Here is a 14412-nt window from a genome sequence, read left to right on the forward strand (position 1 = left end):
ACCACAAAAAGATTATTTGGACAAGCCTAATGGGAGAGGGGTTAGGACTTGTCAGCCAGGGCTCTCTGAATCCCAGTAAAAGAGCCTCCTTTGACACTTTCTGGGAACCCGTAGGCTGGCAGTGAGGTCATGATGGACACACCTATCCAAAGTCTGTTGTGAGGTGAGAACATGATAAAAATAACTGAGGTGAGGTGATTCTAAATGAAAAGCAAATATTTCTGAGTAGTTACCTAGCTTTGGACATTTCCAAACATCACTAGTTTCATATGCTATGAATCATGTGCTTGAGCAGCATCACATCCACACATCACCGATTTCTGAGAAAGGCTTTTCTGGTTCATACTAGCTCTTCCTAAGAGTGATGATTTCTTATTATCCATCAACATCATACACGTATTAAATATCTGACTTGGTGAACATCTGTCAAATCCTGTCACAGTTATAAATTAACCAACTGTATCCATTAAAATGAAGTTATATACATAAATTGACACTTTTAAACAAAACCCACACCATGATTGAAATATGGTTAAAAAGTAACTTACCAATGTCATGTATCTGTAACTTTAATAATGTGAACTTAGATCCAAGTGGGTTGACCTCTGTGATATTAATAACATGGTAATGGTGCCAGATTGGTGGACTTCTTATGATGCATTCATTTAATGTGTACGAGTCCTGGTGGCACATCTGGACTGTGTCCTCTCCCATCCTGTAGAAGATATAAGAACATGGTCAGTAAAAAATAGTCCAAGTTAAGCCTAAAATTTCTAAGCTCATTTTAAAGTTCCTTATTCCTTACTGTGACATCTGCATGGCAAAAAAACATGCATGAAGCAGAGCACAAACCTGAAACTGCCATTTGGGAAACATCATATTAAATAACAGGAAACTAAAAGTCCACATCAAAGGCTTCAGATCCTCAAGACTGTCAGCTGACTGACTTCATTGTACCAGAATCCTGAAATTAAGTGGCAGAGTTTTTTTCACGTTTGTTTTTTTTTCATTTCTGAAAATACACTTTGAAAAACGGAGGTGAACGAATATGGATTGTCACCATGTGGTTGTGACAGACCACAAAATGGGTGACTACTGTATAGTCAATCTGTGCATCACACACACATTTACAACAGTTCTGTAGCTGAAGAAAAACAAAGTCCCCAACAAATTAAACATCATGTAACATACAGTAGACAATTTCATTAAAAGTATATTAAGTTTGATGAAATGTTATAGAACAAACAGGCTACGATGTTATTTTAATAAATTGCTTATTATGAAATAAGCCACATAATATATAGTCACAAGACCCCAAACATGTCTTCACACGCTGGCAACAAGAGTCAATTAAATACTTGAAGTGTTTTGGTGAAGGTGTTTCAGCTATTCAACACTTTAAAGAGATTTTCACAGTATCAAAGTAGAGGCAATTACACAGGAAAACAATGCATGAGAAAGCAAACTAGTGGACTTCAGAACTTAAAATAATGATGCACCTCAACACAATTTCACCTTGCACAACAGGAATGTGGGAATCAAAACCCTGTTAACAAAAAAAACATTTCAGATAGGCGGATAGGTCCGCTAGAAAATAATTAACAGCCATGTGCCTTACTCAACCTCCCTGTCTATTACTTCACCGCTATCTCCTTCAATTTTGCATTTGTTAAGAGGTGATCACCAATTTCAGTGGCAACCTGGAATGGAGATACTTTTTAAATGTGTATTTTCTCTGATAAACTAGCCAAAAAATCAATACACCAAACTAATTAAATAATCCAAATATACCTTGGTGATCAGCTGAGGACAACATCTGACAGCACTGCGCAGGCTGGTGTGTGAAAATGAAACTATTTCTAAATGAACACAATGTTACAATAACAAGCTTTTAATAGAACTTGCACTACAATACTTTTAGACTTCTGCACACAGTTCCAGCATTGCTGAACTACTGTACCACAGATCACAGCATAGACAGGATGTTAAAGTGCAAAAGAAGGTGAATTAAAAAAACATTGTACAAAGCACTTAAAGTAAAAGTTACAAATGCAAGCAGGATACTTTCAAATTAAATCCAGTCTGTCCTTATTCATATGCAGGAGGTACAAAAAGCTGTGAATTTGTGTGTTTAAAAGAATCATTTTTATTCAGTTTCTTCAATGTACATATAACATTTTAAGCACTTAGTTTGGGTGCATCTAGCTAGTTTCCAGATGCAAGGGATTTCGCTTTCTCAAGGTCAGAGCTCTGCATATTTTACAAATCTTCTTAAATCATTACATCCTTTAGACCCAGGCCAGTTCTAACTTTTCCCAACTGACCAAAATGAGCTCAGTAATGTAATGTACTTGAGTGGAATGAAAAGCAGAATACCCAGAGGTGATGAAAGACTGAAGTTCAGGTCGGCAAATAAGAACAAATTTCCACCAAACCGTGTCCCCTTACCTGTACGTTGTGATGTACTTTGTGGGAAGAAAGGTCATCTCCATTTGCTCCCAGGAGCAAAGGACAGTGGTGTAATTAGGCGCCCTGCAGGTCACCCGCACTAACCCTGGAGAATCTGGAAACGTTGGGAAAAAAAATAACATGAGGCCAAAAAAAAAGAACTGTTGGATGTGTCCATCACATACATCATGTATGTTGGATGTGTCTCTATTGCTTCGAACTTCCATTTTTTTGAGGGAAGAACAGGAGAGGGAGAAAAGGCTCAGAACAAGCTTCCTTCCGCATTAGTCAAGGATGGAAGAAAAAGTATGTTGCTCGCGTGAAAACACAGTGAAAGGTCAGACTGGATATCAACTCAGATTTCTACATGGAAAATCTATTCTGAATTCATGAAAAGAAAATTGGATGTAACAAACATATGTTTACTAGCCTCAAATATGATCCCTTGATATCACGCACCAGCAGATCTGTTTGTAATGAGTCAGACAGAAGTACCCTTTTAAAAAAGCTAAATGTTTTTTAAATAGTGTAACAGAAGTGTTTCTTACATTACTGTTACATAATAACTGAAATGGTGGTGTTTTGATGCAGTGCTCTTTCTTTCATGGTGTGAGGAAAATGGCCAAGTTATAAATGATGAAATGAAGAACTGTACCATACATTTTGGCGCAAACATGTGGCAAGCCTATTTCTTAGAGATGAAAGAGCAGTTTTGTGTGGTGAGTACTGTATACTGTGGTCTCTCTGCTGGAAGAGAATCTTAGTGAAGTGTCTTTCTTAGGATTGAGGAAGCCGACTCGCTTTTCTCTGAAATATTTATGGTTGTTCTTTTAAAAGAGACATCAAGTCATATTTTTGAAAAATCAAAAATTCTCCTGACCCACAACCACAGAAGCAGACACTGGGACTGGGTAATACTATAACAAACATAATAATATGTGCATACACTAATTATAAATGCCAAATAAAATTCACTCAAAGAAAAAAAAAGTCCTGTCACATTTAAACTTTCCACATATCTTTTAGTGACTCCTTGCACATTTTTTTTACTGCATGGAAAAACAATTACTGCTGAAAGCCTCAACCGAAAGGAGAAAAATATTTCTGCTTCGTGTACTGTCTATCCCTCCAAATTTATAAGTGATACAATGCACAGAGCAAATAAAGAGAACAATGTAATCCAGATCCCTCTAGGAATAAAACAAAATGGCACATCACTAAAAAGACTAATGACAAATCTTTGCAACCGGCCTGCAGTATCCAGCATGTTTGTCCTATAAATGTCCTGAAAACTATAAATGTGCTGGGCAGAGAATCAACCCACTAATTAAATGATCATGCTTTAAATTACGAGGCAAGTCAGTGCACTGTGCTACTTTTCCAAAATCAAAGCCACCCATATGGTCAACCAGTTGTGGATAATCAGCAGCCTAAATGCAAATATTATGTACAATTACCTCAATTCATATTTAGATACTATCATATGCTAAAAAAATGCAACATTCTTTTTATAGTATCAAAAGCAAACATTTTTGTATATAGTCAGTGATATAACTTTTTTTAAAGTCTTGCATTCAAACTGCAAGTGCTTGCAGTACAAAAGTAGTATCATGTGATTCTCAGACTGTTGATGCTCTTTTTTGTGATCCATGACCTCACTTCCTCTAAAGGTTTTTAAATGGTTTTTTAAAGGTTACATAGCAAGTTACTTCAAAAATGAATCCCTCATAATAGCAACCTATGTTATGCTTAATGTTCATCTGGTAGTTATAAAGGTTTTTAAATCATACAGCTATCCATTGTTTACACATCTAATGCCAAGCCAAATGCTTTAAGGTTAAGTATTTCATCTTTAACGTTCAAAACACATTCTAGAAAACATCTTCATGCATGTAACTGAATTTGCATTTTTACAATGTATTGTACCCCAAAACAAGAAAAAAGAAATACTCTGACACTTTAGGACAAAAACAACTTAAATATGAAACTACACAAAAAATATAGCTCTTGTTAAAACAATAAATGACAGCTGGAAAACATTTAATTGCAAGAAATTCTGAAAGCAGTACAAGCTGAAGGTATCATTATTTTCATCTGAACCCTACCCTGTATAACCAAATATTAAAATGTTTAAGAACAAGGAGTGCAGTACTAATTTTCATATTATGTATTTGTTTTGATCATATTATTAATTTCAAATTAGTCATATTAATATACAGTATATATAATTCCGTATTCAATGATGTAGTTTGAAATCAACTAATTCTGCAGTGCAAAGTTCACTTGACTCACACTGTGCACTAACACGTTGTGTAAATTTGTGAAGACTCCCAGTTTAAGAAACACACAAGCACTCATTAATAGCTTTTGTTACCCAGATTCAGCATTCTACTCCTCCTCTTCCCTTCAGGAAATCAAGTGCTATGTGGTTTGCAACTTCTTCTCTCAGGAAACGTACAGACCTTCACCGGGCCAGGGCACTATTGATTCAGGCTCAGTTTCTCCCACTCCTGTCTCACTCTCCAGCTCCTGACATACAGTTGTCTAAAATCAACTAAAATATATATCCCTTCACAAGTAAGTCCCAAGGAATGGGAATGCTGTGTAAATGTATTTACTTCTTCATTTTTCAAGAAGACAACAGCATAGTCAAAAGCAAATCACACAAGACTCTGCTTTATACCCTTGGAGGAATGTGGTATATGAGAACAGTTACAAAAGAGAGAAGAGAGTTCAAGCCATTTAGCCCATTGGGTGCATAGTAGTTCAGCCATTTCGTGAAAGAAGTTAGGGTCTTAGCTTCAACAACATGGCTGGGTAACTTGTTCCATACTCCCATCAGGGAGCAGATACATTATAGCTGATGACTGTACTAAGTAATCAGAAAAAGTTTGCTTGCAGTGAATCAGATTTTGCATGCCAAAATGTAATGTATCTCTATAATGGCAGTTTCAAAAATATATAGACCAATTAACTGTGATATTTAATAACTGGGTAGCAACACACCACACATACTCAGAAAAAAGCAGAGCTAAACAGAACCACCTAATATTTCTTCAAGAAAGACTCCTTTTTTATAATCTAGGTGTCATGCTTGAGCATGTACACTATTTAAGTGTCATTTTTGTGCGCGTGGTATAATTTTGTGTGTATGTTAGAATTTTGTGTAGGCAGGATAGTGTACCTCACTGTGTATGAACCCAAACTGCATGTGAATATATACAACTGCATGTGGCCAAGAATGTGTGTATGCTCATGAGTACAGATTACACTCAAGATTCTGTCCAGAAGTAAGAGGTGTTTAAACTATAAGTAACTCAGAATTTCAGTTGTTTATTAAACCACACAATGTAATTCATTCAGGGTTGTTTTAACAGTTGTCTGGATACTTGAATTTCTTCCAACTGTCAAAATGTTGAGAAAAATATAACCTTCAGTATCTATAATCATCAACAGGACAAAACAATTCGCCTATGCAGAGGAATTGAACCACATTTTGTATATAAATGAACCTTGTGCTTTGTTGACATGTATCAGTCAGGAATTAAGAAGTGACATGACAGAATGTAGCATTCTCATTCTGTCATGGGAAAACCTGCTCTATGATAAGTACTTTTTTGTTTTGAATATCATAAGTAGAAGAAAATGTATTTTAAAATAAGAAACATGATGACTTGAATTTTGTCTGAGGAGATTATAGATCAGGAAGGCCTGCCTGGAAACAAAGCTGAAACTGCGAGCAGCTAATGCTTTTTTGCGTCCTTACATGAAAATTTTATCTAAAGCATGTTTTTGAAATATTAAAAATCAGCCATATATCTCAGGAGCTGTGCAAGATGTACACTAAGGAAAGAATAAAGCACATTACTCCTCAAGGCAGTTTTATTCTGATGTCTTAAATAATTATGTACAACCACCAATGGTCGTAGGGTGAACCTGACTGTACACAAAGATACTTTCCTTTTGTTTTTAAAATAAGGCACAAAATACAAGCCAGCATCACGTGTAACACGTAACATGTTTGAGCTGTAGTGGAGTGAGGTAGCGAAGAGGCATGAATGAAGTCACTCACTTCCGAGCCTGAGCTTGGTCACCCGGAGGAGTCCGGTTCTGTCGTAGCAGCTGTAGTTGCCTTCCATGGAAGCGTCCGCATTAATGAGAATGAGATTTCCGTTCTGAACAAGGAACCGGGAAGAGAGCAAGCTGCTGCCATTGTGCTGCCACTGCACAGGCCTGGCAAAACGCACCGCAAGAAACAAAACTGGTGGTAAATGACAACATAAGCCAGGACATCACAGACATTTACTGCAGAGGCTTTTCTTGGGGGGAAAAATGATATCGTCTACTGTAATGGTTTTCTAAAAACGGCTTTGGTTATTGCAAATGCATCATGGGCTGTGGGTCTTGAATAAGAGCGTCACTTCAAGGTGAGGCCAGTAAAGAGGAGAGTAAATTCAACTCTTCAAGGAAACACACACATAAAATTGTTTGTTGTGTTGTGATATATTGTAAAAAGTCTTGTGCTAGATAAACTGGCAATGCAACATCTGATAGCCTTGTACAAGGTATGTGGGAATTAACAATACAACATCATATAGATTCAAATTGGATTTTAAACTTTCATCACACCTCTTTAATAAAAGGTATTTCAAATAAATGATATGGCAACACATGATAAAATGTTTCCAAAATAAGCAACATCTGTATTATTGCTATCTATATGTACACTTCTGAGTTTCTATCTGAAAAGATATGCTGGCTTGTATGTTGACCACCTCACATTCTTTGACTATTTTATAATTACCAGCTTTTTTTCCCCCCATTATATATCCATCCAATTTCAAAAAGCCAACTGAGTCTTTAAGTCTCAGCTCACAGTGACAAACCCTGTTGCTAGACTGGGGAGAATGAGGGAGTGTAGACAGGCATCTCCAAGCCACCCATCTATCCAACAAGCCATTAGTCATTTAGTATGAATGACGCAGTTATGCAGGAGATGAGGTGCGTCCCCCACTGCCATCACCACAAAACTCATTCACCCATGAAATCACTGGGATCACTGTGACACTGAGAGCTGAGAGTGCCTGGCTGATTAGGCCCAAGCCTATTCCTGCCACTGGTGGCACTGTCAACTAACTGTGTGTCTCTGTGTGAGGAATCGGCATCACACTCAGGTAGTGACACTAATGACACAGACATGAACCTGCACTTGCAGCAAGTGTCTTTAATGGCAAGGACGCTTAGGGGCCTTACCTTATTATATGAATGCATGCCTCAGAATAGCAGTGCTCACTGCACATGCAAGCAATTTGTGAGTTTTAAGATTCTGAAACCAATGAAGGTCCAATTTAAACTCAGTACCATCTGATTTGCTTTACTTAAAGCTGATGGCACATGGATAAAAGAATACTGCAGTCTCCAACCTCATCATCAATTCAACCACAAACCAAACCAACTTGTTTGCCAGAGTACAGTAATACAGGGCAATCTGTACAGAATCAGTGCATGTCATGACTCATTATCTGCAACAGTCAAAGACTAGGTTTGTTATTCTGCAAGCCCTACTGTTGGGTAACAGATCCCGACATACAGAAATTAGCACATACCCATCGCTGGAACTGCTGCACACCAGGGTGACATTGGATCCCAGTCTTCCATACTCAATGTCTGAAACTTGCCAAAGAAAAATACAGATGATTACTGCAGTCTAAACACAATTCTGATACTCCCATTGGGCTTTGAGAAGCAGTTACATAGCATACAGCACTATTTGTAAGAGCAAGGGTATAAACTCTAGAGGTCTGATTAAATTAGAATATTGCACAATCTGCAATCCCTGTATGTACTCCTTAATTCAACAGGAGAAGCCGCTGCTCAGTTCTTCACCTGATCTGCTGGGTAGCAGGGCTATTGGTGTATAATAGCTGCCATGTACAGTACATACAGTTTCGGATTAGAAACACGACATGAATGCAACCAATTTTAAGTTATCATCATCATCATAACAGGGGCATTTCTATAGAGTCCAAAAAGAGATGTTTATTACTCATTACAGGAAAAAACAAAAGCAACAGCTGAGCTTAATCAATATTGATCAACCTCGGGTTTAATGAAACTCAGGAGTAACAAAATGCAATCGTTAAAGTTAATGTTGTATACAATTCTGCTAAAACGATCAGTGGTAGGTATCAAGAATGAAATGTGTTTTAAGTGACACTAACTGAAACTTGATGTCAGGTGAAGGACAATCCATCTGCCTACACGCTGGAAAGTTGCCAAAAATAACTTGGATCAAAGTGAATTTATAAGAATTGCAAAGTTCACCGACTAACGAATCCAACTAAATTCAAATCTGCTCTTGCCACAGTTATTTTTTCACCAGTACAGGGAGGTCATCTTTCTTCATTTAACTGATATTTTATTTAATGACAAACACAAAACAACAAAACTAAAAGACATCTCAGTTGAAGGAGTTATTCAAAAGGCCACTAACAAAACAACTCTTGTTTAAGAGCAATTATCATTTACATTCCATGAGGCCTTGAAGACTTATCTTAAGTGTTTCTATAAGGTACAACTCTTCTGTCTCTTCCATGCTAATATGATTCAATACAGAACTTTGTTGATTTCTTCCTTGATTAATGCCTGATTGCAATATACACTTAAAACATCAGCATTTCCTTTTCCTTGCCTGAAAGTTTCCTTCCTTCACCCATTACTGTTATTTTCTCAGTTCAACTGCCATTCTGTATCCTCAGAGGGAGATGTGCAAAGTTTGTAGAAAAGAGACAGTTAACATTCTTTCTATAAAACACTGCAGTAATGACATCCTATAATGTAATGTTGTAACAAACAAATGAAAGGATGATTACCCTCTCATAACTGTAAACCTTTATGGCCAATCTTTTCTGAAAGCCACATTCATAAAAAAAAGAGACTGGTGGTGTTTATGCAACATCCACATACATAAGGTCAGCATCTCATTTACTCACTGCCAATGCACACATAGCACTGTCTTACCTTCATTGTTCCATATTTCTGTCTTGACAGGGATGAAGGTTAGAGGTACGATCAGAGTGACAATCAGAAAGCCTGGGCATGATGCAAAACCTGTCATCTGCAAAAACATCACAAAGAGGGTATTCAACACCCAATCCAAATGAAACCTCTCAGTCATTCAACTTCACACATGCAAAAAAAAATAGAGGTCTTAGGTCCAATTTGAATTTAGACTTCAGTCTGCCAAACAAAACCAATTACAAACCCACTATACGTGATTGTGGGTTTCCACTGGGTAGCTGGAAGAAGACTCTGACAAATGAGATGCCTCCTTTAGGCAAGAATTTTAATGGAAAGAAAGCTCCTTGTGTTTCCACTCTGTTTTAATTGTACTTAATTAACTAATTAAGCAAGGTCTTACTGTGCAAGATGTTGTGTTTAACTAGTTTTGTTACTTACACTGCTTAAAATCAATACTTTTTGATCACTAATAAACATATTTTAGGCCTACTTGTAATATTGGATATGTTGATTATTGCAATTGTATAACAATTCAGTCTATCACACAGAGTAAGCTTCAGCACAAGTCTGCAAAGAAAGACAGCACGCTGAAGCACACACACTCATTCACTACGAATAAGGGATATATATTTGCAAAGTCTTTAATCTTCTGTATCCACACTGTATACCACCTTAGTTATTATCAATTCATTTTATTTCATCAGTACTTGTGTCAGTCTTCATTTTGTATAATCCATAGTGTCATTTTATTAACTTAATGTATTCTACCTTACTGGACCTTATTAGATTTGTCCTTATTCTTACACTTACTGTAGTATAAATGTTCTATTTATTTGTCTACAACAATATAAATCACCCTTGGTAAAAATTCCTGCTAAAATAATAATTTTGTTTGTCTGTTTGTTGAATTCTGTTCAACTGTAGAATTTTTTTTAATTGCTTCAGTCAAACAGCTCTGCATCTGTCCCTCTGTAGCTCTTTGAGGCTGCATATTGAGCAGTGATTTGTTTTCCTTCTTTCAATGTCTCCAGGAAAAAACAACATACTTTTTCTGGCCCCGGTCTGCCTGGGCCCACCACTACTGCAGTTAAAAAACCAAACATTTTTGTTCTTTCTAACACTATTTTTTGTGTAGATACATTTGTATGCTGTTTTGTTTTAAAACATAAATAAAAAAGTTTTAAAATTAAGGAAAAGGCTGTTATTCAGTCCAGTTAATTTGTACCTAATTACTTTGGTTAATATAAAAAGTGTGCTCTATTTAACACCTAAAAACTTTGTTGTTAACTTATGAGGAGGCGGGGGTGGGTGGAACGGTTCCAAACTCATCTGAGTTTTGCCTTGAATGAGTTTCAGTCCCACCAAGGACTTTCCCTGTAAAATGACCAGCATATATTCACAGATTAAAGATCCTTATATTTCCCATAGGAAATTTGCCCGCAACATCTTGCTAACATTAATGTTCAAGATGGGTGACAATGTCCTGTTCTTCTTTGTAGCTTTTCAAATGTAATTGAGTTGTTCTTCAGTTTTAGACATTGAAATATTCAATTAAAGTTTGTGCTCTCTCACAGAACAGAAATACTGCAGCTGTGGAAAGGGAAAAACAAGGCCTGTAGGACTGCCAGTTGGTGACCCAAGGTTTCCAGCTTCATTATTCATCTTAGTATAAACACTGTGTTTCCTATCTGACACTGTAAAATGGATATCTAGATAACTGGATCACAGCACCACTGCAAACAATACTGATTTCATTTTAGGCAGCCCAGTGTTACAGGATCGTTCACCTATAAGGAATCGATATAGAGAAATATCTCTTTTGCTTTCCAGCCACAAGGTAAATGATCTTGAATGTCTGAGCCATCTCACAGTCAAGGCTACTTATCCAGATTTATCCCAAAGTAATACAACAAAAACAAGCGATGTAGGGGATATGGTCAAACTGGACATCCTGTTGAGGTAAACATAAAGGAAGATTCACTGCTTGAAACATTCTTCCTGCAGCAACACCAACCCACAAATCCCCCGCATTTTTCCTTAAGGGTTCCTTTCTAAATTCTGTTTCTCACAAAATAGACTTAGAAAGTGTACACAAAGCTACCATCGCAGTATATGGAAAAAAAACAGGTAACACTTTAATCATTTATCTGAAATTGGCATAACTGGGCTTGATGTTATCACAGAGGTGGAACTAAATTATCCTCACAACATGCAGAGAGCCACCTTAAAAGCAACAAGCATTGCTTTAAAAAGACTAAGGTGCCTTTCACCTCTAAGATTTCAGGTAGTTAATAATATAGATTTTAACATGGCCTGCAGCACAGCAGGTGAACATGAATGACAATAACATAAGCATTCCAGGATGAAGAATCACTGGAGGCTGTGGGATATTTGCCAAAACCTTTTGTGTGCAATGTCTTTCATACACATTAACAAAAGGAACTTAGAAGTGAATTCTGGTAAACTATGATTAGTCCTGGAGGTGTATTTAATCAATAAAATCCTTACCTTTAACTGAAAGGCAGCACATGGGAAGAAGGTCTGTGCTAAGAGGGTCTGTGCTATCTATAACCGCAAGTTACTATGATGTTATGTTACTTAACTGATAACATCTTTGCCAATGGCTTGACCAAATGGGAATTACTATACCAGATTGATACTCAGATACAAAATTAATCATAACTTCCCTAAATCACAAAAGCTCAACTAGAAAAAATACTAAACATAATGAAACAGATGTAATGCCATTTCACAGTCACTTACAAACATAGTAAAACACAACGGAAGTGGAAAAGTTTAACTGTACGTGCATACCCATAGGATAATATATAGTTCATCATTACAGTTCTATTTTGACCTGTAATGCAGATAATTGTCATAATTGTATTTAATTATGATAAATTATGATAAATTCATAATTGTCTCTGAAAACATTTAAGCATAGGTAACCTATATTTTAGGCTAAAAAGAAACACTACCCCAGAGCTTACAAAGTAAATATTTATGGACATATTTTGAATATAAAATCAGGCAAAAGTATGAAATATGGTCCTCATCATAGGAGTGTAATGCGCAATGAATTGGCCTACAACATACTTGAAAAGGCCATCTTCAGTTGAGTCTTTGTTACAATAACAACTAGCACAAGTGACTGAATAAACATATACTCTACATACACAGATAGATTAAATTCCTTTTGTCTAACATCTGGACTTGTCAGATGTTGTCCCAGAGGAAAATAGACATTTCTACTAAAAGAGACAGGTAGTACTATAGAACTGTGCCTTAGTTGGCAGCATCTGTAACAAATTTCAGAGTAACAGATTTCAGAGTGCAGATTTTTTTTCAAGGAGGCAATCTATTGAATAAAATTAACAAAAACTTGCTTTCCGTAATCACTTTTAATCACCTGAAGCAACTAAAGTACATACTTTTTTTCAGTTCTTAATTATTTGGCGATTCTGATTCTGATTCTGGTAACAATGTGGCCCCAGGGGAATGTATAATAAACCAAGTCCTCACTGTAATACTGCTGGAAGTCTGCTTAAAGGCAACCCTCAAAGAGCAAGTTTACAACTGAAATAATGGCCACACACACTGATACTCAAAACCATTGATTCCAATGACTTAACTTTAAAGAGAACAATTTTATTTATGGGACAGAGTTGGCACTTTTTAACAAATTTGCAATGACTGGAAACTTACTGGAGACCAAAAAGCAAAGCAAAACATTTTCAAGCAATTTGCGGCATGAAGAAAAAAGCTTTAAATGATCTGGGAAATGGACTGAAACCATGCTGAATGTCGCCGGAAGGGTATGAATATAGCACCACTCTAAATGGATGGTTCATTCCTCGTGATTGAGAGTTTTTAAATGTTATGTTAATAAAACTCAGGTGTCTCCAGAAATAAGAGTAAACTAATTCCTGGTTCCAAAACAGCAAACCGATTGAAATCCTAATCAAATTAAGGACAAATCTGAGTAAGGTGTCCCAATTATACTGCAATTACATAGAAACAATTTACAAATACATAGAAGGTAATAAACTGTTCAAAATCTCAAATTTTACTCCATATATTTGTACTAAGCCACACAGTATCTTTGCCTCATTAGACACTCAAACACTAATCAGCCTCACTACATTTGTCTACAAGTACTGACCCAAGAAGGGTTTTAGTGAAATGGAATTAGGTTTAAACTCTTGTACACTCCATACCATAATGGACAGTTATATTCATTTCATTTCTATCGAGGGTGATGGACAAATGGAAATCTGAAGATTATAAATGTAAAAAAAGAAAATGTCAAACACTTCACTCTCCTGTTGGATGGAAACATTACTTTGAAAGGTCAACCCTACTGTTTCTCCTTTTTATTAACCGATTTCTAAACCTCAACTCAAAAACAACTTTGATAGCTAATGCATTATGTCAGATTGTCGTTATTCCTATTAAATGCAAATTAAGGTAGTAATTTCTGAAGAAACAAATAACAGTTGATAAAATTTTCTAATCAATCATAGCAAGGAATGTTAGAGACGTTTCTGATTACTGTCCTCATATCTGATGACAATATACAGTTTGTATTTTGTTTTATTAAAATATGTCTTGTGTACTGTAGTTTATAATGTGGCTCAAGACTCTGGGAAATTCACTGTAAGTTTTGAAGGAATGTACCCATGGAGTGGAGTTTGGCTCCAGACTCGGTACAATACACTTCTAAGAAATGTAGCTGAAACCCTTACAGCCGTGAGATGTACGTGCAAGAGCTAAAAGCCTAATGGATATGACCAGTTTTACGAACTGCTGTCCTCAGCGTCAGAGCTGCTCTGCTTGTTTGAAAGATTCCAGGAGGAAAAAAGCTAAATATCCCTTTGAATACAGTATTACGTTGAAGATGACATTCTGACATTCTACAATGCTAACAGCTCATTGGAAATTTGC

At 36.4% G+C, this 14412-nt stretch overlaps 1 protein-coding gene across 1 annotated transcript in view; it reads right to left on the reverse strand.

The window, feature by feature from the left end:
* The window catches only part of il11ra (interleukin 11 receptor subunit alpha), a 44968-nt gene that overhangs the window by 14142 nt on the left and 16414 nt on the right, over positions 1 to 14412 (reverse strand). Inside the window, exons 3-7 of the mRNA XM_015340244.2 lie at positions 9469 to 9565; positions 8055 to 8121; positions 6521 to 6681; positions 2449 to 2563; positions 549 to 715 (exon numbers count right to left, since the gene is read on the reverse strand). Coding sequence (XP_015195730.2) covers positions 549 to 715; positions 2449 to 2563; positions 6521 to 6681; positions 8055 to 8121; positions 9469 to 9565 — 607 coding nt within the window. The remainder of the gene's footprint in view (positions 1 to 548; positions 716 to 2448; positions 2564 to 6520; positions 6682 to 8054; positions 8122 to 9468; positions 9566 to 14412) is intronic.

This window comes from Lepisosteus oculatus, chromosome 3 (genome assembly GCF_040954835.1).
Source record: "Lepisosteus oculatus isolate fLepOcu1 chromosome 3, fLepOcu1.hap2, whole genome shotgun sequence".
Taxonomy (NCBI): Eukaryota; Metazoa; Chordata; class Actinopteri; order Semionotiformes; family Lepisosteidae; genus Lepisosteus; species Lepisosteus oculatus.